The sequence below is a fragment of the Callorhinus ursinus genome, unplaced genomic scaffold (assembly GCF_003265705.2).
Source record: "Callorhinus ursinus isolate GAN/ISIS: 27379988/994484 unplaced genomic scaffold, GSC_fseal_2.0 scaffold43, whole genome shotgun sequence".
NCBI classification, from domain to species: Eukaryota; Metazoa; Chordata; class Mammalia; order Carnivora; family Otariidae; genus Callorhinus; species Callorhinus ursinus.
Genome location: NW_027397105.1, coordinates 3,991,122 through 4,015,558, shown reverse-complemented (window position 1 = coordinate 4,015,558; position 24,437 = coordinate 3,991,122). Strand labels below are relative to the sequence as shown.

The 24,437-nt window shown below is 44.4% G+C and overlaps 1 protein-coding gene across 2 annotated transcripts in view; it reads left to right on the top strand.

The window, feature by feature from the left end:
- Positions 1 to 24,437, top strand: part of STX8 (syntaxin 8) — a 253,870-nt gene that overhangs the window by 46,090 nt on the left and 183,343 nt on the right. For both annotated transcript variants that reach the window (XM_025864053.2, XM_073881707.1), the window contains exons 5-6: positions 7,799 to 7,923; positions 19,705 to 19,797. In XM_025864053.2, coding sequence (XP_025719838.1) covers positions 7,799 to 7,923; positions 19,705 to 19,797 — 218 coding nt within the window. The remainder of the gene's footprint in view (positions 1 to 7,798; positions 7,924 to 19,704; positions 19,798 to 24,437) is intronic.

The following is a 24,437-nucleotide window of genomic DNA, read 5'->3' as shown; positions in this document are numbered from 1 at the left end:
CTTTATAGGACAGCTATCCAACCCATTTACTAATGTGGCGTTCATTTCAGAAGTTCTATTCGTTAGATAAGTTCCATCCTGAAATAATAAGGAGGAAAATTAATTGATATATTAAACAAACAAACAAACATCTCCAATCTCCCCTAGCCTCCGGAGCGTAATGTTTAGCATTTCCCTTCCTTAACTTCCTTTCTAGAGGAGAAGCACTCTTTCTGTCTCATTCCAGAAGTAGGGTTGAGCTGTAAGGTGTTTTAATGAAAGAATTCTCTTTCAGGTGATACCCTCTCCATCTGCTCGAACAGTATCAGTCTCTGCTGCTGGTGTCTCGGAAGCACGTAACCGTTGATTATGTTTTGTTTGCCCCCATCCCTTTTTTTTTAATCTCTCAAGATGAAGATGTTAAAATACTCCTCTCATTTTGCCTCTCTCTTGCCTAAAAAGCTCAGTGGTTTTCCTGGTTCTGTTGCATAAACATGTACTGAATGCTTATTCTCTGGCATATTCCAATGCACTGGTTTTTTGGGGGTTTGGGGTTGGGTTTTGTTTTTTTTTTTGGCTACAGAGGGATATAAACATGACTGTCATGTGGCCTCTTTCCTTGCAGAGCTCATAATTTAGGAAGGGAGACAGATAAGTAAATAACTCACTACAGTCCTGCTTGATAAATGCCACGTTGGAGGTTTTGAACAAAGTACCATGGGAGCGCCAGCGAGTGATTGATTCAGGGGAAGGGGGGGTGGGGATGGGGATCAGGAAGGACCAAACAGGAGAAGTGACATTTGAGTTGAGCCTTAGGGGATGAATAGAATTTTGCCAGATGGACAAAGGGTTGGGGGTGGGGACCCTCCAGACTCATACAAAAACATGAGAGTGTGGAAGTTTGTGCCTTTGTCTGAGAAGCCTCACGTGAGCGGTGTGTCGGGCTGAAGGAAGAGTTGGGTGTGGAAGGGGGTGTTGGGAGACAAAGTGGCAGAGATCCCTGGGGCCATGTTGTTGAGGTTAAACATCATCTGTGGCTTCTAGGGAGCTGCGAAAGTTTTAAGACAGGGAAATGTCCCGGCAGCGAGATCTCTGTCTTAGAAAGAGAGTTCTGGCCGCAGGGCACAAGATGATTTGGATGCAGGTGACCGGGAGCAAGAGAACCAGCCACAAGGTTGTGGTCGTGCTCTGCAGGAGAGGTGATTAGGGTCTGAGGCAAGGCAGTACCGGGGTGGGGGTGGGGGGTGGAATGAGGGCTCAGACTTGAGCATGGCCCTGAGGGGGGGGTCGGGAGGGATGAGATGGAGAGGCAAAAATCATACAAGGAAGGAAGGTTTGGGTGACTTGGGAATACAGCGATGCTGCTCACCAAAACAGCGTGTGCATGTAGAAGAAAGGTTATGGGATGAAAGGAATGGCTGTAATTTTGGATATATTGGATTTGCAGTGGAATACCCAGTTGGAGGGTCCCAAACATGCAGAGAGCCTTCAGGAAAATTTCCTAGGTAGAGGTAAAGATGTAAGTGTCCAGCATGGTGATTTTCAATCAGGATGAGAGAGGGGAGGGGACCTGCCTCCCCTGGATTTTGATATGTGGGGTTTCAGATTCAGATCCTGCCTTGCTAGGGAGGGGAGCATGCCTCTCTCCCATCCCCCAGTTAAGAACCCACCACCATGTAATATAGGGTGACTAACGTAACAATAAAAAAATTAAAAAAGAAAAAAAGAACCCACCACCATAAGGACCCAGGAGAAGGTGTCCTATTTCATTTGTACTGAGGCAGAAAAAGTGCATAAGCACCTGCTAAATCCTGTTCTTTTTTTGTTTTTGTTTTTAAGATTTTATTTATTTATTTGTCAGAGAAAGAGAGAACAAGCAGGGGGAGCTACAGGCAGAGGGAGAGATAGGCTTCCCGCTGAGCAGGGAGCCAGACGCAGGACTCGATCCCAGGACCCCGGGATCATGACCCGAGCTGAAGGCAGACCCTTCACCGACTGAGCCACCCAGGCGTCCCTGCCAGCTCCTGTACTTATAGCCCAGCCACAGGAACAGATAGCATTGCCCAGAGAGAGGTCAGACAGCAGGAAGAGGAGATCCGAGGAGAATTGCTAAAGAACACGACTATTTAAGGGGCAGATGGAAGAAGAGGTCCCTGCAAATTACAGGGAAGCGGCCGCCCGTGGACGAGAGTAGCCTGGAGGAAGCCAAGAGAGGAGTGGCTGGGACACGGATAAGGGCTACGGTCAGCGGTGACAAACGACCGGCAAAGGGGCGGGGTGGCAACAGGGGACATCAGGCAGTAAGGAGACCCACGGGTGAGAAGGAAGAGTTTTGTAGAGCTGCAGGGCAGCCTGGGACGGCAGCGGAAGCCGGGCCGGTGGGCATGGTTCCTTCATTAGGGAAACTTGGCTGTGAACGGGAGGATTTCTAGCACAGGAAACAACTCGTGCGCCAAAATGACAAGGTTCTGCAGGAGTGAGGATGAAGGGCACGAGAACAGAGGCAGGTGTGCCACGGCTGCCTGCCCGGGAATGAGTGCTGTCAGACCCAGCCTTGCACGTTGCTCCCTGCCCTCTTGTGTCCCGTGCACCTGTGCGGCTCACCTCCCCTGCCCCAGAGACCTCATCCGTGTGTGTGTCCATTCTGGCAATGCCCTCCACCCCGCCCTCCTGGTGCCGCTGACCCTTACCCACTCTGCAGGGCTGGGTCCAGTCTCCAGGTCACGAAGCCTCCCCTGCGATGGCAGAGAGACAGTGCCTTGGGTTGAACATGAAGAGGGGGGCGCCTGGGTGGCTCAGTCGGTTAAGTGTCTGCCTTCGGCTCAGGTCATGATCCCGGGGTCCTGGGATCGAGCCCCACGTCGGGCTCCCTGCTCAGTGGGGAGTCTGCTTCTCCCTCTGCCTCTGACCCTCCTCCCTGCTTGTGCTCTCCCTCTCTCTCTCTCAAAAAAATAAGCAAAATCTTAAGAAAAAAAGAAGAGTGTGAGGAGATGGGTCTCACCTTCAGCTCTGCCACTAAGTGCGCCACCTCCCGAAAGTCACGTGCGTCACTTTTCCTTGGTTTTCTTGCCAGTAATACCTGCCTTGACCTACACACAGGCTTGTGTATGATGCGAATGAAACCGGGGCTGTAAAATGCCTCTGAAATCACACAGAACACAGCACGAGGGTGCGATACCACCATTTCCTGACTCCGCTGACTGATTTCATTCATTCAGGTCTGGCTTTTGCCGAGTAAGTTAATTCCCTCAACTTTGTTTTTTTCTTCAGCGCCTGTTATGCCAGGCACTGAGGTTATCATGAGGAGCAAGACAGTCCCTACCCTGCGGAGCTTCTAGTCTAGTGCGGGAGGCAGAAAATAAACAAGTACGTCCTATCTAACAGCTGGTTGTTGAAGTGCTATAGAGAAAAATAAGGCAAAATAAGGAGGAGGCAGGCTGAGGAGTTACAGGGAAGGGTACTGTTTTATTTTATTTTATTTTTAAAGATTTATTTATTTGAGAGAGAGAGAAAGAGTGCGTGTGTGGGGAGGGGGCAGAGGGAGACAGAGAGAATCTCAAGCAGACTCTGCTGAGCTCGGAGCCCAACACGGGACTCAATCCCATGACCCTGAGATCGTGACCTGAGCCGAAATCAAGAGTCAGACACAACTGACTGAGCCACCCAGGCATCCCAGAGACAGAGTAGTCGGGGCACATCTCTGAGGAGATGATATTTCAGCAGAGGAGAATAAAGTGAGGGGGCAAGGCCACGTGGCCATCTGTGGGAAGAGTGCCTTAACCTCAGGGGGACAGCAGGTACAAAGGACCTGAGATGAGAATGTGCTCACTATGTTCTAGAAACAGTAAGGAGGCTAGTGTGGCTTGTAGGTTATAGTAAAGGTGTTGCGTTTTATGCTGAGGGTGCTAGTAGATTGTGGAGGATGGGAGCAGAAGCAGGAAGCAGGAAGGGATATGGCGTAGAAGCAATAGAATGAGAAGAAATGGTCAGACTTAGGTATGTTTTAACAGATTTGCTGATGCAGTAGATGCTGTGGTGTATGAAAGAAAGAGTCAAAAGTTGATGCCAAGGTTTTGGGCCTGAGCCAGTGGGTCAGTCGGGCTCTTGAATTAAAATTGGGAAAATGGGGGAAGAGGAGAATAGGTTTTTGTGGGGAAAATGTTCTTTTTTCCCCCCTCCCTGCTCTTATTTATGCAATTTAGTACTTCCTCTAATTCAGTGATTTCTGATAGAAAGTCATCAGCAGGATTATAAAGAACAGCTGCTACCCCCCCCAAGGTGAGTCTTCCCCTATAAATGAGGAACTCATAATGAGGAACTTCCTCCAGAGTTGGGCCAGAAAGCAGGTTGGACATCATCGACCTACTTAGTTTGCTTGTTTTATGGGTGGGAAGAACAGAGCTGAAGAGGTTGTTGGAATGGCTAGCTGTGGTGGTCTTCTGGTTAACAATTCATTCGTGTGTGGTTAGTTTCTCTTTTCAATTTGATGGTAAACTCTTTGAAAGCAGGAATCATGTCCTTAAAGTCTTTTGTGTTTTCCTTCTTAGCTAGGAGAGTGCTGAGTAATAACAGGCATCATTCCAAATATTAGCTTGAATATAAAACCTAACGGAAAGAAAATCAAGTCTTCCGCATACGCTGATGCCTTTGATCTTACGTGCTCTTGTAGGTAAAGACATATCCATTGCTGAGTTTCCCACTGGAGTTGGGGCATCAACAAAGTATAAACACCAAGGGGAGAGATAGATGAAGTTCAGCCTTGAACTGCCAAACTTCGAAACTTTTCAAACTTCCATGCAAGGAGAGAGGCATCCGGGAAGGACTTTGACTTTGGTCTACTTTGGCCAATCACAGCTTAGCTTACTGTTGCTCTTATATTGAACTATGTGAGTGAGACCAAAACCGTTCTTCCAGTGCTTAGGGCCTTCATAGCTCTGCCTTCAGCCCCGGGAAATCTTTCCTGTATGTCTGCTGGCTCATGTGTGTTTGATGTTAATATTAAACTGTGTCCACATTGTACCGTATTCTCTAATACGTGTTAAATATATATGTAGATATAATTAAAGGCTGTAGTTCTCATTTGTTGTTTTTGAGATTGCTCAATCAGTCTTATTACATCTGTTTTATTTTCTCCTTCAGTAGTTTGTAAAAATGTGCTCTTGGTGTGGCAAGAGCCACCAGTGGGACAGTCCAGCTTTAACTTTGGAGGGACAATGTTGACTGCCTGCGCAGGTGCGGTGTACTAATTTGAGTGGGTATCTGCTCGTAGCTGGTGACAGATGCACTGCTGAGGTTACCCTATGTACCTCTGACCCATTGCACTGGTCTTTTTTTTTTTTTTAATGTGTGTTTTATTTTATTTTTTTAAAGATTTTATTTATTTATCTGACACAGAGAAAGAGAAAGAGACAGCACAAGCAGGAGAAGCGGCAGGCAGGGGGAGAGGGAGAAGCAGGCTCCCCGCTGAGCAGGGAACCCGGTGCGGGTCTCGATCCCAGGACCCCGGGATCATGACCCGAGCCGAAGGCAGACGCTTAACCAACTGAGCCACCCAGGCGCCCCCCATTGCACTGGTCTTTAGCACTTGCTTTTTTCAGCGGTCCATACACAACCTCGCATAGGAGTCCTATTTTGAACCAGAGCGGTGCTTGCCAGGAAGTGGTAGAGTCAAGGAATGTGCTTTGTCAACTCGCTCTTCCTTTCCCTTCTCTGATGCTTTCGTCCCCCCATCTTCAGAGTTAGGTGAGGCTGTATGATTATTCTAGGGAATAAATCCGGCATCTTGATGTCTGAGATCCTTGGGGCCCATGAAGTAAAGTAAGGCTTTAAAGAAATACATCTGCCATTTTGACAAGGTGGAAGCAAGTTGTGCTTCTGTTTGGCACATTCGTGCCCTTGAGTAGAGAGGGCAGCCCTGTGTTTAAAATCTTAGTCTAAGGAGTCTTGCTCCTAAGGGTTTCTTTCTCGAAATGTAGCATCTTCTTCTTCTTCTTCTTTTTTTTTTTTTTTGAAGATTTTATTTGTTTATTTGACAGAGAGAGATACAGCAAGAGAGGGAGCACAAGCAGGGGGAGTGGGAGAGGGAGAAGCAGACTCCCCGCTGAGCAGGGAACCCGATGCGGGGCTCGATCCCAGGACCCTGGGATCATGACCTGAGCCGAAGGCAGATGCCTAACGACTGAGCCACCCAGGCACCCCACGTAGCATCTTCTTCTGTAGGTTCCAGAATGCTCGACTAAAAATGAAGTTGATACAGCCCTTTGGGGGTATACTCACTTATTAAAGCATAGTATTTGCTTAGTGTATGCAGTGTAGTGAACGTATAGTATTGTGCCCTGTGTATGCAGTGTGTTAAGTGATAGAATGAGACTAGTTGACATTTGTTGAATGTCTCTTATCTTCCAAGAACTGCATTGAATGCTTTCTACACATTTCACACCTGGTCTCCCGCCCACCTGCCACCACCAGAATAGAAGCAGCACCTGTAACAAAAACGCATACCTTGTCAGGACAGAGATTTTGGTCTTTGTCCTATATTCCATTTTTTCCTCATTCCCACGAATGAGAACAATGCCTACCACATACTAAGTACCGAATAAATGTTTGTTGGTTAAATGGATTATTTTATTTACTCCCCAGCAGCCCTCGGAGGTAGAATTTGCTGTCCAGATTTGCTGGTAGGTGGTGGGGCCAGGATTTGAACCTGTGTTGACAGCTGCTTGCTCTGGGTTGGGGAGCAGCGTAGAGTCCAACCGAGGGTGACTTTTGGTTCCTGCCTTCTATCTCGTAGACATGAGGCTTACCTACAGAAAAGGTTCAACAACAGGGTAGCAGTTATTTCCAGGCAATACGAGAACTGTGCAAAGTGCTAGAGTGATGGAGAGGTGAACGAATGCACGCACATCGTCCGGAGCTGCACTCAACTGCGTGTGCTTGCTATGTGTAACCACTGTTTTGACCGCCACTATGGTTATGTCACCATCATTTTCTATGAATCCCATGAACCAGACTCCCAAATGAATGACTGTTCATTTGTGGGTTGAAATGGCCAGAGATGGTTTCGTGAACAAGATAGTCCTTGAGGCTTAGACAGAATATGGGCAGGTGGGGACAGGAAGGGAGAGACTTGAGATGAAAGTCCTATGGACCAAGGCAGAAAACGTGTGTTTTCTGTTCCTGGGACAGCAAGGAGGCCAGTATGTGTGGTGCAGAAGGGGTGTGTGGGCTACTGGGGCGAGTAAAGATTAAGACTGATAATTCGGAATTTGTTTATTATGTTGTGAGTGCCACATTATATTTGTGAGATTGGATTTGAAACCCTGTATGTGTTTCTATCTGTATGCAACCCAGCCCCCTTTAATAAGAAATTCTGTGGTCATTTTTAAGTGCCGTAATCTGTGGTCACAACATTATATCTTGTTGAGAAATAATATATGTGCCTTTGGTGTCACATGGCTTGTGAGACAGACTTTGTCCTAATAAAAAGGCCACTTCTGTTTGGCCTTATGTTTTTGAAATTTAAGACCCTCATTTATGATTATTGACTCGAGTGTACCTTGGAAGATTAGTAAGGGTATTATGCGCTGCTCTAGTCTCCTTAACAGGCTGTAAGTCTCCAGGGGACCAGGCCTGTACCTCATTCATCCTCGTACCTCTTCCAGCACTGAGCACAGATGCTGGCATAAACTAAGATTGCAGTAAATTGTGCTTGAATTGAATTTTCAAAGCATGTGAGGCTGGCCACCTCTGCACTTGTGGGAGTAATTTGCAGCAGAGCTATATTTTTTGAGTTATGTAACGCATTTAATCTTGTTCCTAGGTCCAGCCTGATGACTGGAGGGGCTAAGCGAGGAGTCCCCAACCCTTGGCTCTTTGAGGAGCCGGAAGAGACCAGAGGTTTGGGTTTTGATGAAATCCGGCAACAGCAGCAGAAAATTATCCAAGGTACTGAACCCCCCAAGAGTGTGGGCCTTTGTCAGATATTTACTGCAGCCTTGAGTGTTCCTTACATCCATTGAAGATCATAGGGAAAGCCATTGGTCCTTTAAAACTCTTGGTGAGGGGCGCCTGAGTGGCTCAGATGGTGAAGCATCTGCCTTCAGCTCAGGTCATGATCCCGGGGTCCTGGGATCGAGTCCCGCATCGGGCTCCTGGCTCAGCGGGGAGCCTGCTTCTCCCTCTCCCCCTGCCTCTCCCCCTGCTCATGCTCTCTCTCTGTATCTCTGTGTCTCAGATGAATACATAAAATCTTTAAATAAATAAATAATAAAACTCTTGGTGATTTTGTGCCTCACGTCCTCAGGCATATAGACAGATGGTGTCATCCATCCAGGTGGCCCATGGACGTTGTGATTCTCCATGGTGGTTGGGGGGCGGCACTCACACGGCTCCGATTCTCATAGATGGTGTCATCCATCCAGGTGGCCCATGGACGTCATGATTCTCCATGGGGGGGGGCGGCACTCACACGGCTCCGATTCTCATACAGCCGCGCGAATCCGAGGTGTGTGCCTCCCTCCCTTTACTCCATGATGGGACTCCTTCTTCAAACACAACGCTCCCACCTTTTTCTTCTACAAAATAAATCCATTTGGCTTTTACCTTCGAGTTTATCTTGTCCAGTGGCTTTTAAGCCTAATTGGTTTTTTACGTTCTTCTCTTTTTTAAATTGCAGAAGTAGTGCATGATTGGTTATGGAAGGTTCAAACAACACAGGGTTGCGTAATGGGGAAAGCTCTCCTTATTGGTTCTCCAGTCTCAAACCGTAAACAGACCAAGCTGTGTTTCCTCGGGCTTTTTTTCTACACACATACACACATGTAAACACACATATTTTTACATCAGTGAGATCATGATATAGGTAATGCCATAGCTTTTACTTTTTTTTATTTAACGTGTGTCATAGACATTTTTCATGTTCCCGTTTTTGTACATGGTTTTCGTGTATTACAGATATGTTATTCTTTCTAATTCCTTTTAAAAACAGTTTTACTGAGATATACTTGACATGTCATAAATAGCACATATTTAAAATGTATGATTCAATAAGTTTTGACATATGTATGACACTGTGCATGTCCTGTACGTTTTTTTATCAGATTTATTCCTAAGTATTTCATGGTTTTTATTCTCTTATTAATGGTATTTTAAAATTTCTACTTCTGATTGTCGCCAGTGTATAAAAGTACAGCTGATTTATGTATATTGATCTTGGATCACGCAACCTTGCTAAACTCACTAATTTGTTAAGGGCTTTTTTGTAAAGTCCATAGGACTTTCTTTTTTCTTTTTTTTAGAGCAGTTTTAGGTACAGAGCAAAATATAGTTGAAGGTTCTTTTGCATGTGAATGTCTAGTTGTTCCAGCACCGTTTGTTGAAAAGACTGTCTTTGCTCCATTGTTTTACCTTTGCTGCTTTGTCAGAGATCATTACTATATTTCTGTGGGTCCATTTCCGGGCAGTCCGTTCTGTTCTATTGATCTGTTTGTTCTTTCATCCGTACCACAGTGTCTTAATTACTGTAGCTTTAGAGTAACTCTTGAGGTCAGGTAGTGTCAGTGTTCTACTTTTGTTCTCCTGCAATATTGTGTAGGCTATTTTGAGTCTTTTGCCTCTCCATATACATTTTAGAGTCCGTTTGTCAATATCCACAAAATAACCTGCTGGGATCTTGACTGAGGTTGCATTAGGTCTATAAAGTGGGGGGAAAACTGATGTCTTGACAAACTGAGTCTTTCTATCCACATCCATGGAATATCTCTCTTTTAGTTCTTTTTTTTTTTTTTAAAGATTTTATTTATTTATTTGAGAGAGAGAATGAGAGAGAGACAGCATGAGAAGGGGGAGGGTCAGAGGGAGAAGCAGACTCCCTGCTCAGCAGGGAGCCCGATGCGGGACTCGATCCCGGGACTCCAGGACCATGACCTGAGCCGAAGGCAGTTAGTTGCTTAACCAACTGAGCCACCCAGGCGCCCTCTTTTAGTTCTTTTTTGATTCCATTCATCAGTTTACAATTTTCCTCATATAGATCTTGTACATATTTTGTTAGATTAGACCTAAATACTTCATTTTGAGGGATGCTAATATAAACGGTATTGTGTTTTTAATTTCAAATTACACCCATTGGTTGCTGGTTTATAGTCAAGTGAATGCCTTTTGTATATTAACCTTGTATCCTGCAACCTTGCTATAATCGCTTATTAGTTTCAGGAGATTTTTGTTAGTCCTTTTGGATCTTCCCCATTACGTGATCATGTCATCTCCAAACAAAGTTTTCTTTCTTTCTTCCCAATTTGTACCTGTTTTTTCATCTTGTCTTGTCTCATCTAATCGCATCTAGAACTTCCAGGACAATGTTGGAAAGGAGTGTTGGGAGAGGATGTCCTTTCCTTGTCCCTGATCTTAGTGGGAAAGCTTCAGGTTTCACACCATCAAGTGTGATGTTAGTTCTGGGGATTTTGTAGGTATTCTTTATCAAGTTGAGGAAACTCTCCTCCATTCCTAGTTCACTGTGAGTTTTTAATCACGAATGAATGTTGGATTTTGTCAAGTATTCTTTCTGCATCTAGTGATAGGATCATATGATTTTTCCTTTTTGGCCTGTGAATATGATGGGTTACATTAATTGATTAATTTGAATGTTGGACCCGGCATACATACCTAGGATAAATCTCACTGCTTGTGGTGTATTATGTATCGTTGGATTTGATTTGCTAATATATTTTTTGACGATTTTTGTGTCTATTAACATGAGTGCTACTGGTCTGTGTTTTTCTTTTCTTTAATGTCTTTGTCTAGTTTTGGGATAGGACAGTGGTGGCCTCAGAAAATGGCTTAGGAGGTATCCTCTTTGCTTCTGTCCTCTGAAAGAGATCGTAGAGAATTGGTACAATTTCTTCCTTCGATGTTTGGTAGAATTCACCAGTGAGGGGCGCCTGGGTGGCTCAGTCGTTAAGCGTCTGCCTGCGGCTCGGGTTGTGGTCCCAGGGTCCTGGGATCGAGCCCCGTGTGGGGCTCCCTGCTCAGCGGGGAGCCTGCTTCTCCCTCTCCCGCTCCCCCTGCTTGTGTTCCCTCTCTCGCTGTGTCTCTCTCTGTCAAATAAATAAATAAAATCTTTAAAGAGAAAAAAAAGAATTCACCAGTGAATCCATTTGGGCCTGGTGTTTTCTGTTTTGGGAGGTTATTGTTAATTCAATTTCTTTAAGAGATAACAGACCTATTCAGATTGTCAGTTTCTTCTTGCGTGAATGTTGACAGCTTGTGTCTTTCTAGAAATTGGGCCATTTCGTCTAGGTAGTCAAATCTGTGGGCATAAAGTTGTTCATAATATTTCTTTATTATCCTTTTGATGTCAATTAGATCTGTAGTGGTGTCCACTTTTTTCATTTCTGATTAGTCATTTGTGTTCTTTTTTTTTTTTTAGTTAGCTTGGTTAGAGGCTTACTGGTTTTATTATCTTTCTGGTTTCATTGATTTTACTCTGTTGATTTCTTATTTAAATTTCATTGATTTCTCTTATTATTCTGCTTACTTTGGATTTAATTTGCTCTTTCTTAAAAAAAGATTTTATTTGTTTAAGAGAGAGTGAGCAAGAGAGAGGACAAGTGGGGAGGAGAAGGAGAAGCAGGCTTCCCGTGGAGCAGGGAGCCCAACGCGGGGCTGGGTCCCAGGACCCCGGGATCATGACCTGAGCTGAAGGCAGACGCTTAACGGACTGAGCCACCCACGCGCCCCTGATTTGGTCTTTTTCTAGTTTTCTGAAATGTGGAAAAGACTCTTGATCTTAGACCGCTCTTCTGTTCTCACATATGCAGTCAATGCTATAAATTTCACTCTATGTACTACTTTTGTCATATCTGGCAAATTTAGTTTTGTTTTCATATTCATTTACTGCAAAGTATTCTTAAAGTTACCTTAAGATTTCTTTTTGATCATGTGTTATTTAGAAGTATGTTGTTTAATCTCCATATATTTGGGTGTTTTCCAGTTATCTTTCTGTTACTGATTTCTAATTTAATTCCATTGTAGTTTGAGAGCAGACATTGTATGATTTCTGTTTTTAAACATTTGTCAGTGTATGTTTTGTGGCCCAGAATGTGGTTTATCTGGGTGAATATTCCATGTAAGCTTGAGAAGTATATGTATTCTGCTTCTGTTGGATGAAATAATCTGTAGATGTCCATTATAGCCAGTTGATTGAGAGTGATGGTGAGTTTAACTTAGTCCTTACTGATTTTCCTGCCTGCTGAATCTGTCCATTTCTGATAGAGGGGTGTTAAATCTCAACCGTAATAATGGATTTATCTATTTCTCCTTGCAGTTCTATCGGGTTTTGCCCCATGTCGTTTGATACTCTGTTGTTTAGGCATGTACACATTAAAGATTGTTGTGTCTTCCGGGAATCAACCACCTTATATTTAGGTAATGATTCTCTTTGTCCCAGATAACTTTACTTGCTTTGAGGTCTGCTCTGTCTGAAATTAATATAGCTACTCCTGTTTTCTTTTGATGAGTGTTAGTACAATTTGTCTTTCTCCATCCATTTACTTTTAATCTATATGTGCCTTTATATTTAAAGTGGGGCTCTTGTAGACAACATGTAGTTGATGCTTGTTTTTTGGATCCACTCTGACATTCTTTTTCTTTTAATTATTGTGGTTTTGCTTCTTCATTTCAATCTGGATGCCTTTTATTTCTTTTTCTTGCCCTATTGCATTTGCTACAATATCCAGTACAACGTTGACTAGAAATTGTGAGAGCAGACGTCCTTACCTTGTTTCTAACCTTAGCCGGGGAACAGTCATTTGGAAGCCAGGTGTGAATTTTTCTTTTTTTTGGTACTAGATGTTTTTGTATTTCTAGAAATATTCTTGAGATTTTTGGGGGGGGTGGGTTGCAGTTATTTGGGTATTATTTTGTAAGGTGAACCAGAACAGTGTTTATTTTAGAGGAGGAGTCAGCAAACCACGACCTGTGGGCCACATCTTATCCACCACCTGTTTTTGTAGTGGGCTGCAAGCTAAAAACAGTTCTTCCATTTTTAAGTGGCTGAAAAATAGAAGAAGGCAATTTCGTGACTTGTAAAAATTATATAAAAGTCAAATAAAGTTCTGTGGGAGCACAACCATGCTCACTTATTTTTGTCTTACCTATGGATGCTTTCCTGCTGCAGCAGCAGAGTTGAAAGCTGCACTGGGGACCATATGAACCACAGAGCCCCAAATGTTTACTGTCTGGCCCTTCATAGAAAATGTTTGCTGGCTCCAGCGTAGAGGTAGTCTAGCCCCGCTACAGAGCTAAAAGTATTCTGAGCACTCTGATGCCCCATAAATCATGAGGCAACCTTGTTGGTGAGAATAGGAACTAGGTCCAACCCAGTTTGAGCTCAGAGGGTCATTCCCTCTGGCTTGCAGGTGGTTCTTTCCCTTATGCACGTGTCCTGGTTAGTGGACACCCAACTGACGCCTCAAGGTGGACCCCGTGCACACCTTCAGAGATTCTTGTGTATGCAGCCCTTCCCTCTGTGCTGTGCCCTGTGTACTCTCCCCTCCTTGACCTATTTGATGCTTCTCAGTGCAGGGCTGGGCTCCCTCTGGGCACCCCCCACCCCCACCCTGGGCAATATTTGGGAGCAGCCCTAGAGCTCATCTCAGTTGTTTCCTATCCCTCGGGGGGCACTGTCCTTCATTTCCTGATGTCCGTGTCTCTCTTGAAACTGTTGTTTTATATATTTTGCCTGTGGTTTTGTGTTTTTGTTTTTTTTTTCCAGTTGTTTTTTCAGTTGTTTCAGGCCAGAAGTAAATCAGGTCCCTGTCACTCGCTCTTGGCCAGAAGCAGAAGTCTAATTCTGTCTTGAACTCCCTGTTCACAGTGGAATTATCTAGTAAATGGACCTCTGTGCCTCCCTTATCTCTTTAATTGTATGTACTTCTCCCATTATTGTGTCTGAAGCAAAATGAACCACACAGAGCACTGTGCACAGCAATTCACCTATAGGGCTTTATCTTTCCGGACTCACGGTTCCTGAAAGGCGTGTCTCGCTCACTAAGAGTAATGAATTTTCTAGCATTGTTGCCTTTTTTTTTTTTGCCCAGAAAAGCTGCTTTCAGTCAGGAGAAGTATCCCCATCACTGAGAGGGCGCTGCATGCAGAGACCGTGGTAGGTCAGGTGTGAGAGGATGCCACCTGCAGGTTTTTGTGTCGAGCCTCCAAAGCAGAGAGCATCCTTATTGAGATGCCCGCCCTTTGAAGGCCCCACCGACCTTTGGGGTGTGTGGAGGGGTGGGGACGGGACAGGCAGATGGAGGAGTGGGGGACAGTAGCTGGGTGCATTCAGGACATTTTCTTCTTCTCCCCTTACCTTGGTGTTCTGAAATGCTGTGTTCCTCTTCGCTTTCCCAGCGAGCTGTTTTTCAAGGATAAGCACACACACACACACACACAAATGGAAGCCATATTGACGTTAAACCCTTATTAGTCTTTTCTCTGCCTGAAGAATCTTGGGGATGGGCTGAGGTTGCCATGGTTTTCCTTCATTGCCAGGTCCTGCACTGGAAGAAATAAGGGACCATGAAGGGTCATGTCTAACTTCCTTTCGCCCATGGAATCTGTTAGCTTTTCTGTACTTTTGTTGACCCTTAGAAAACACTTTGAAAATCATCCTAAAATAACAGTTCATTGGTAGAACTCAGGCTCAAGGCAATGAATGCTTTCCTTTTCTAACCTAGAAACGAAGCCTCATGACAACCAGTTAGCCCCAGCTCTGGCTTCTGTGCTGAAGCTGTAATTTGAGGTACCGATGGACATTAGGCAGAAGATGGGTGAGGGGCTGACATTAACCAAATCACCTTGAAAATCCCTGAGATACAACAAAGGAGGGTGACTTTTTGGTTAGATGCTTGCCTCTGAGTCGGATGGCAGACTGTGGAGGAGGTACGAAGTACCCTTCTACCTTTACTCAGGGACTCTCTGTAGATAGGGTTTTAATGCCGTCTCTTCGTACCACGATTCTGGATTCTAGCAGAAAGTTGGGCACTCGTTCTGGACTTCTGTGTTCTTAGGTCCCTCCAGGTTGTCACGTGAAATAGCAGCAGGGAAAGTGGCCGGCCAGACTGGCAAAGCTGGGCAGCTCATCTTTGAACCCTGGCAGCCATAACTTCACAGACAACTTTCTTGGAAGATACCCTTTCTGGTAGCTGTCACCTACACCAGGATTCCTTTCCTCAGATCTTAAAACGCAAACACAAATAGAAACATCCACTCTTCGGACTTGCTCTGGGAGTTTTCCCAATGGAGTAATTAACTTTATCCAGCAGATCCAGCTGTCCTCATCTGTCCCTTACTTCCCCGTATCCAGGGAGAGCTCCTCCTTGTGTCAAATGTGAGAATTCTTCCCATTGCTTCTGTCCGGGCCCTAACTCATACAGCATCAGCTACTTTTCCTTATGATCTAAACTCAGAGGGCTATCTAGTATTGCCCACAAGCCCTCCCCTGTGTCCAGCAGAGACTGAGGTGCGTTCTTGTGCAAGCCTAGTGGCCCCTCTGTGGTCGTTCCTTGATTGAAGCGTATGTATTAAGTATGCTCTGTACCACCACTTGGGCTCAGAACTGGGGCAAAAATACAGGAAAAGAAGACACAGCTCCAGCCATTGGGGCCCTTGTCATGTACGCGGTCAGGGGCCTGAGGTTGCAGCTCTTAGGAATGTCCCCTGGTTTTCTTTATTTGTTAAAATGTCGCCAACTTTTTGCCGTGGACAGTTTCAAAACTGTAGGTAGAGAGAGTAAGATAATGATCCCGTTTTGCCCAGCAGTTGCTTCAACCATTACCACCTCCTAACCAGTCTCGTTCCATCTCTCTGTCTACCTCCCCATCCTGCCCATCCCCGGGGTTATTTTTGAAGCAAATCCTAGATGTCCTATCATTTCAATGGTGGATATTCTGGAATATAGCTCTAAAGTATGTTTATAAAAGAAAAGGATTGTTTTTTTAAATATAACCACAATGCCATTATCACCCTTAATAAGTTAACAGGAATTCCTTAATATTTGATTAAATATCCAGTGTTCAAATCTCCCAGATTGCCCACGATGGATTTTTTTTTTAGTTCATTCGATTCAGGATCTGAATGTGGCCTATACATTACAACTGATTGACATGTCCCTCAAGTTTCTTTAATAGATAGGTACTTTTGCCAACTCTCTCTTTTTCCCTTTGCAGTTTCTCCGTTGAAGAAGCAGGGTCATTCGCCCTGTATTTTCCCACTATCTAGACTTGCTATTTGTAATCCCATATATTGTTTAACATATTCCTCTGCCACACATATTTTCTCTAAATTGGTAGTTAGATTTTGTGGCTTGATCAGAATCAAGTTTGTTATTTTTGGCAAGAACGCGTTATGATGATTGTCCCTCTCTGATCTAGAGCCACCAGATAGTCCTCCCACAATTACATGATGTTCAGTTAGAGGATGGTTTTTCAGAATGTCTAAAGATAGGAAGGATCCAAACACCTAATTATTCCAAAGGGAATTTCAAAAACAATGATTGTATTAGTTTTCCGTTGCTGCAGCAATAAATTTGCACAAACATAGGGAAGTTTGTGCAAGTTTATTATCTTACTGTTCCACAGGTCAGAAGTTCAATACAGCTCTTCCTGGGCCAAGATCAAGGTGTTGGCAGGGCTGGTTCCTTTCTGGAGGCTCCAGGGAAGAATTTGTTCCCTCACCTTTTCTGGCTCCTCGAGGCCCCCCACATCCCTTGGCTCACAGTCCCCTTCAGTGTTCAAAGCCAGAAACTTGCATCTCCTGACCCTCTTCGAGTCTCCCTCTGACTGCAGCTGGGAAAGAGTCTCTGTTTTGAAGGACTCACGATTACACTAGGCCCACCTGGATCATCCAGAACACTCTCCCATCTCAAATTCCTTAGCCTTAATCACATCTGCAGAGTTACTTTTGCCATGTAAGGTCTCATAATCTCAGGTTCTAGGGATTGGGATGTGGACATCTCCAAGGGGCCATTATTCTGGGTAGCATGATGCTCATCCATTCTTAAAAATCAACACCATTATAATACTGACAGACGATTGATAAGAGTGTGGTATGTTGCAAATGATTATATCATAGTGACGGGGGTTATGTGTTGGAGGGCAGACTAGGGGTAATGAGCTACGAGTGTGCCATGAGCGTAGTTTCGCATGGCTCTGCATAATTGCGTGGGTCTTTATTGTTTCTGTCTCTGTGAGTAGCAGCATTTTCTCTTGCTCATTGTCTCTCGGGTGACCGCACTGCATCCCCTTAGAAATGCCACTGTAAGCCTGGAGAAGCTCAGGTCATCAGTATGATTATTAATACATACACAGCATCTCTGTTAGTTGGACCCTCTGTGTCTTTGGATTATGGAATGGAAACTTACCGTAGCACTTTACCATAGTGAGGAGGTACCAGGATCTTACAGAAATGAGCTGAGTGGCACAGAATTTTTGACCCTTGTTCTGTTTTGCATCAGCGAGATAACCTTTTGGTAGTCAAGTCAGACAGTGAGTCAAGGTGGAGAGAAGAGAGTGCGGTAGTATCGGTATTTCCATTCATAATCTGTGTCTCTACCAGATAAAGCAACTTGGGAGCATTCATGATTCTTCTCCTAATTGTAAACTGTAGAGGAGTCTCCCTTCCTCTTGTTAAATTGTTTTTTACCTTTTAACCCACATTGACCCTTGACCCCTGATCCTTTATATAGATTATTCTTGGGATGCATTTGGAATTTTGCTGTAACGTCGGCCATCCTATAGCAGCACTAGGTTGACGATAGATTTACCTTGGAGGCCATCCAAAAGGTTGTTGCTAAAGACCAAAAGGACCTCATTATAAAGTGATTTTGCTATGAAATGGTCCCTTGGAACAATCCCTGGAGACAGCGGGTCATGTGTATAGTTAAAAATGTACATAGTGTCAAAAAAATGTTACTGAGGGGTCCTTACCTCACACCGTTAGTTTAAATAAATTCCAGATGAATTAACAAGTTAGGTGTAATGGCTTAATTCCATAAAAAGACAAGGAGTCAACGTTACTGTGCTCTTGGGTAAGAAAAGACCTTCGTGATTTTCGTAGATATGCTTTTCTATGACACAGGCATTTAAAAATCCCCATCAACAAGTGAAGTTGTGAGTGGCTTGTTGCCCTCACCTGGCATATTGCTGGGGTAGAAAGAGTCCTTATCATTAGACTCAGCCCCAGAACGTTCTTCCCAGTGCACCTGAAAGTGAAGAAAAAACTTCAAAGAGCCCACGGAGACTGCCCAGTGAAAAACAAAAACAGAAACAAAGAAAATAACATCACATTTTAGAGAAAGGCTCTTGAGTAACTTGAATTCTTTTACCTTTAAATTTTCAAAATCTAGCGAAGTGATATATCTTCAATTTTTAAAAGAAAAATGCTATTTTCCTATACATTGTTCTGTATCCTCCTTTTTAACTGACCTACGTATCATTAACTTCTTTTAACATCAAAATGTTCATGTACGATATCATTTTTAATAGCTATCTAATGTTTTACTCATGAATATACTATATGTTTTTAAACAGATCCCTGTGTTTGGGCATTAGATAGTTTCCAATTTTCCACTACTATACTTGTATGCCTCTGGGGTCCAATCAGGAGAAAGAGATTTGAACAGGGAAAATGGAATATTTTTATTAACCTTAGCAGGGGAGCAGAGGAATAAGGCAGGATACTCAGTGACCGGCGAGCCCAAGTCCTACCGGCCGCTCCGGGGGAGGGACTGCTGGTCGACCAGGGCCCCGGGACACTCAGCGGCCAGTGAGCCCAAGTCCTGCCGGCCACGGGGGGCGGGCAGGAGTAGCTGGCAGCATTGCAGGAGCTAGTCGAGGGAGCAGGCGGTAGCCCAGAAGCCAAACACCATCCTTCGGCCGAGTCTCTGCAGTCCTGCCTATTGACAGAGCTGGCAAAGGAAAAAATACTTAGAGGATCCAGATGCGTTTTCACCGAACAGCCAAAAAGGGTGACTTTGGGACTGAGAGGCAATAAACCGATAACCAGCCTAGGAAATGTTTCGGGGAATATCCTTGTAAATACTTCAATGCATACCATCTGAACGTTTTCTTACGTTCGTACACATGGAATTGAGAGATGAAAAGTTGGCACGATTTGCTCTGTAGAAAGATATGTTTCCTGTCCTCCCGTGACAATGCTTACGAGCTTCTCCTTCAGACGTTAGTTAACCCTGGGCATTAGCATGCTTTTCAATCCTTCCAAATATGATAATCTAAAAAAAAAATCTCATCATTGTTCCTTATCGATATTTTTAAAAAATCAGCGCTGTCAAGGCTTTTATTTATTGTTCCTTTGGTATTCTTTTGTGAACTTCATGTCTCTATCCTTTGCCCATTTATAAAATTGGAATATTTTTCTTACTGATCTGCCTATGCTCTTTAGGTACTGAAGTTTAAAACGTTGATGTAGTCAAATCTTTTGTTATTTCATTTGTAATATTTAAAATTTTAATTTATCTGGAAATCGTTTTAGTTTAAGGTATGAGGTAGGTACTTAATATTTTTTTCTTTATTTTCTCTTTAATATTAACTGTTTTTTTCTCTTTTTCTGACCTCAAGTGTTATTTTTACAGTATATTGAATTGTATTACATGCCTGGGTATGGACTTGAAATTGTTTTCCTTTGGTTTTTAGTGGCCTCTTTTACTTTCTCTTTCAGAGCAGGATGCAGGCCTGGATGCCCTGTCCTCTATCATAAGTCGCCAGAAACAGATGGGGAAGGAAATTGGGAATGAACTAGATGAACAAAACGGTAAGAACATGTCTGGGGTTGATCACTTTTGCCGTTTAGTGTAAATACTAAAGGTGGGAATATTTGTTAAATGATTTTAGTACTACAAAACATGTAAAGTAGTTTAGCATCGATGGATTATTACAGTTCAACGCAGTTGAGGTTGCTTTGTGGCAGATTTAGATTATAGTTAGCTGAACACTATGTAAAGAAATTTGGTAAGAAATTTCTAGTCCTTTGTCGCTGCTTTAAAAAATACTTTGTTTTACGAGCGCCATGTCCCAGGAGCTTTTCCTTTATGTGATAATGGGGTGAAATTGCTCAGAGCGTTGTACACTGGTATGTGGCGCTCCGGGCCGCGGGGACCCTGTGTCATCCACATGCCCAGTGGAGCTGGCTCTTCTTCCCTCATAAATTCCAGACTGCAGGGCAGAAAAGTGCTTGAAGATCTCTGTTCAGGACTTGATGTGACAGATCCGGTTGGAGCAAGATTAATTTGCAAACCACAGCAGGATGGCTTGGGGAAAACAGAGCTTTGTTGGGGGCCTACATGAAAAGCTCCCACGCTTGTGGCACGTGGTACGAGGGGCCAGGGCCTGGTAGGAGCCCCGCGGTGGTCGGAATGGAGAGGAAGAGAACAGAGGCAGGTGATTGATGGCGCTTGTACCGTGGTGGACAGTTGGGGGGCTGGGGGGGGGGCAGTGGTCTGTGAGTGGAGATCCCAAGTCCAGTTGGGACACGTCCAGTTAGAGATGCCACTGAGCCATCCGAGTGGCAGTGTTGAGTCGACAGTTGGTGGTTTGGTACCAGAGCTCAGTGAGAGCACAGGACCAACGAGAAGGGATGTCAGAAGTTTCTGACACGTGGAGGTGACATGTGAAAGCATAGAAACGATGGGGGTCTCCATCTGTGTCATTGCATTTAATCAGTACACAGCATCATGAAGGTGATGCTAGCCCTGCTTGCTAGCGATGGAGCTCAGCGTGGCTGAGGGGCCTCCTAATGTCACATCACGTGTAAGTGACAGCATCGAAATCCCAGCACGGGTCATCTGATTCTCGTGACTGCTTTTTCTACCACATTGCCCTTCCTCTCTAAGGAAGACAACATAAGGAGAGAAAAGTGGGAGGTTCTAAGGTTTTAGCTCTGGTGATAGTGCCATGGAGGCTCACAGTGGCATGGCTTTCAAGAAAAATGACCACAGACCTGTGAGCACGGCAGCCCTGGGAATGGATGATGCTCACTCTGAGAGCAGGGCTGCACCTGTCAGAACGATACAGCAAGTATTTCTTTTTTCGATCTCCATAAAGAATGAGTTCATTTCTTCCCCCAACACTACTGCATTTATCATAAATAAATAAATTCATATATTTATAAGTAGATTGCTAAAGCAAATGGAGAAACCCTCTATCTTTATAATGCTAATAGTGGTTATTACTAGTTCAAGCACAGAGGGGAGGATATTTGAGTCCTTTTCCTGATGGTGCTAACGTGAATGTCCTGATTTATATATTTGCGTATAATTCAGTGATTGGCCAGTTCCTTCCTAGAGAGAGTGTTAGTAAGAAACTAAGCTCTAGAGAAAATCTGCTTATCATAGGTATAATTGTTCTTTAAAAAAAAATTTATTTATTTTAGAGAGCGGGAGGGGCAGAGGGAGAGGGAGAGAATCTTAAGCAGGCTCCTCACTGAGCGCCCAGGCCTACCCCAGGCTCGATCCCACGACCCTGAGATCACGACCTGAGCCCAAACCAAGAGTTGGATGCTCAACCGATTAAGCCACCCAGGCGCCCCTAATTATTCTTTCTCTAAGGGAAATATAGCCAATTTAGCGGTCAGACTAGAAAGGATTCTAGCCACCAGGATGGTGAAGCATGCCCATCCTGTGATGTGCCTTGGTAAGCCACTGTGTAGTCATTTCTGGGTAGGTGGCTAAGAACGGATGGTACATTCTTTAGCGGGTGACTTGCTGACTTCCCGGGTGAGATCACCATGCATCTTTCCAGCATAAGCAATCTTACCAGCATGTCCTTGTCTTGTCTTCCCTGGAGTCTGGTGGTTATCATACTTTGCTGCCCATTAGAATCACCCGGGGGGCTTTTAAACTCCTGGAAGCTCGAGCCATACCAGTGTTTTAGATTTCTCTTATTGCTATAACAAATTACCACAAACTTAGTGGCTTAAAAACAACACACATTGATCATCTTACAGTTCTGGAGGTCAGAAATCTGACCCAGATCTACCTGGGCTAAAAAAAAAAAAAAAAAAAAAAAGCAAGGTGTGGGCAGGGCTGCATTCCTTTCTGGAGGCTCCAGGGGAGAACTAATTTCCTTGCCTTTTCCAGCTTCTAGAGGCTTCCTCCATTCCTTGGCTTGTGGCCCCCTCCTCCATCTTCAGAGCCAACACCAGTGAACTGAGTCTTGCTAAATCACATCACCCTGACCTCTAACTTCTGTCTCCCTCTTCTGCTCTTAAGGACCTTTGTGATTCCATCTGGCCCACCCAGATAATCTAGGATAATTTCCCCATTTTAAGGTCAGTTGGTTAGCAACCTTAATGCCTCTTGGCCATGTACCATAACGTAGTTACAGGTTCCGGGGACTGGAATGTAGACACCTTCCAGGGACCATTGTTCCACTCCCCGCCCTACTTATCCCAGTTAGACTGGAGTCTCCAGGGGTGGGGCCCAAGCATCCGCATCTTTAAGGCTTCCCAGATGTTTCATTGTGCTGCCGAGTTTGGGAACCAGTGTCCCCGTTGGATGTGAGCGCTCTCCATTCGTGTTGTCTCTCCCGTGCCCGCACTGCAGCTACAGACCCCACTCACGTGCGCAGACGTACACTCAGAGTTACATAGACACACACATACACCATCCTCGCCACGGTTCTGATCTCAAGTTTTCCCCCCATCCTTTTCCCTTCTTCCTCGGTACCTCCCAGTCCTCAGCTCCATCCCAGCCCTGGTTGCATACATGTGCACATAGGCAAACAGGAGGTATTTTTCCACTTAGTTGCCAAAATAAGCTGGGTTTTCTCTGTGGTGGCCTCCCAGAGAGATTGCAGTTATGCTGGTGGTTTTCTAATGTGCACATTTGCTCTTCAGAAATAGGGCAGAGTCAGCCATTTTCCTTCGTAGGGACTGAGAGACTCTCTGAGGATAAAAAATTATATCCCTGCCAAGACTACGATCAGCCTTTATTCCTTTTGTCAAAAGCAAAAAGGCCATTATATCCGTAGGTATTGAGAACAGGGTGGCAGCCCCATCTGGATTTTTATTGTGACCTGAGTGTATAATGAGGAGCCAGGGACACTGGAGAAGGATGCCACTTTTGTTGTAAATATCTCTATTTGATTTACTGACCTACTGAATTAGTCTTTTGGTTTTCATTAAATGAGAAAAACAATAGGCTAAGATAATGGCCAGCTGGCTATTTTGGAATCAACTACCAAAACCTTACTAACAAAATACATTGTACTTAGGACATAACCACAAAGCTAATTATCATCAATTTAAGAATTCGGGTTCCAGTCTTCTCACATAGATTTAAAAAGGGCCAGACCAACACCAGTAACTGCCCTGTTCATATGCCGATGACCAAGCCTCATGAGGAAAAGGATTAGCAGTTAAGTGAAAATCCCAGTACTGGAGACCCTAAACTGTACCTGGGTCTGGGGGTTGGGGAACCGAGCCAAGGAGATCACCTTATGGAAATACAGAGTTCAGTGCCCTTCGGTTCAAGCCGAAATGTATGGATGCCTGGGCACAAAGGGCTCTTGTCAGACTACCTAGGTGCCGTTCCAGAATGGGGAGTCATGGTGCTGGTTTACCAAACCATTCCTTAAGGTTCATGCTCAAGAGGACAGGGCCTTTTGAAAAGAACACTAACACAAGAAAATGACTGGGATTGACTTGACTAACATAGTAGTTCCTAAGACCTCATTTTGGCATTGGCCAAGCCTTAAAGTCAGCACCAAGAAGGACCACAGAGGCATGGTTCCGATGGTAGAAACAGCACCAAGAACAGACTGTTCCATGAAGCTTTGCTACTGTGTGCCAGTCCTCATCATTCTTTTTGATGTGCAGATGTCCCAAATTTGGCCCAGTCCTTCTGATGCTTCTCTCTTAATCTTTGAGCACTTCCTTGTTTTCTGAAAGAAACCAAAATGACAAAGAAGGGCATCTGCCTTCACAGTGTCAGTACTGAGATTGAGGAGACCAGTGTATCCTTTCAGAGCTAGAAAATATGACTAATGTCCTTGAAGGACATAAGATGACCAAAGATTTCATATACACATCAGTGAATTGCCATTGTAAAGGTCTGTTAGGGCCCCTCAACTAAATTTTCATGTTGAACATTTAAGAAAGTAATGTGGTAGACTCAATAACCGCCCCCTCCCCCCCCAAAAAAATATGCACGTCTTGATCCCTGAAATCTGTGAATGGCACCTTATTATGGCAGAAGGTACTTTGTCGATGTGTTAATAATAAATTAAGGGTACTGAGACGGGGAGATCATGCTGGATTATGTGTTTGGGTCCCAAAATGTGATCACAAGTGTCCTTATAAAAGGGAGGCAGAGAGATTTGAGGCAGAAGAAGAAAAGGTGGTGACTGAAAAGCGCTATTCTGCTGGTTTTGAAGATGGAGGAAGGGGCCACAAGC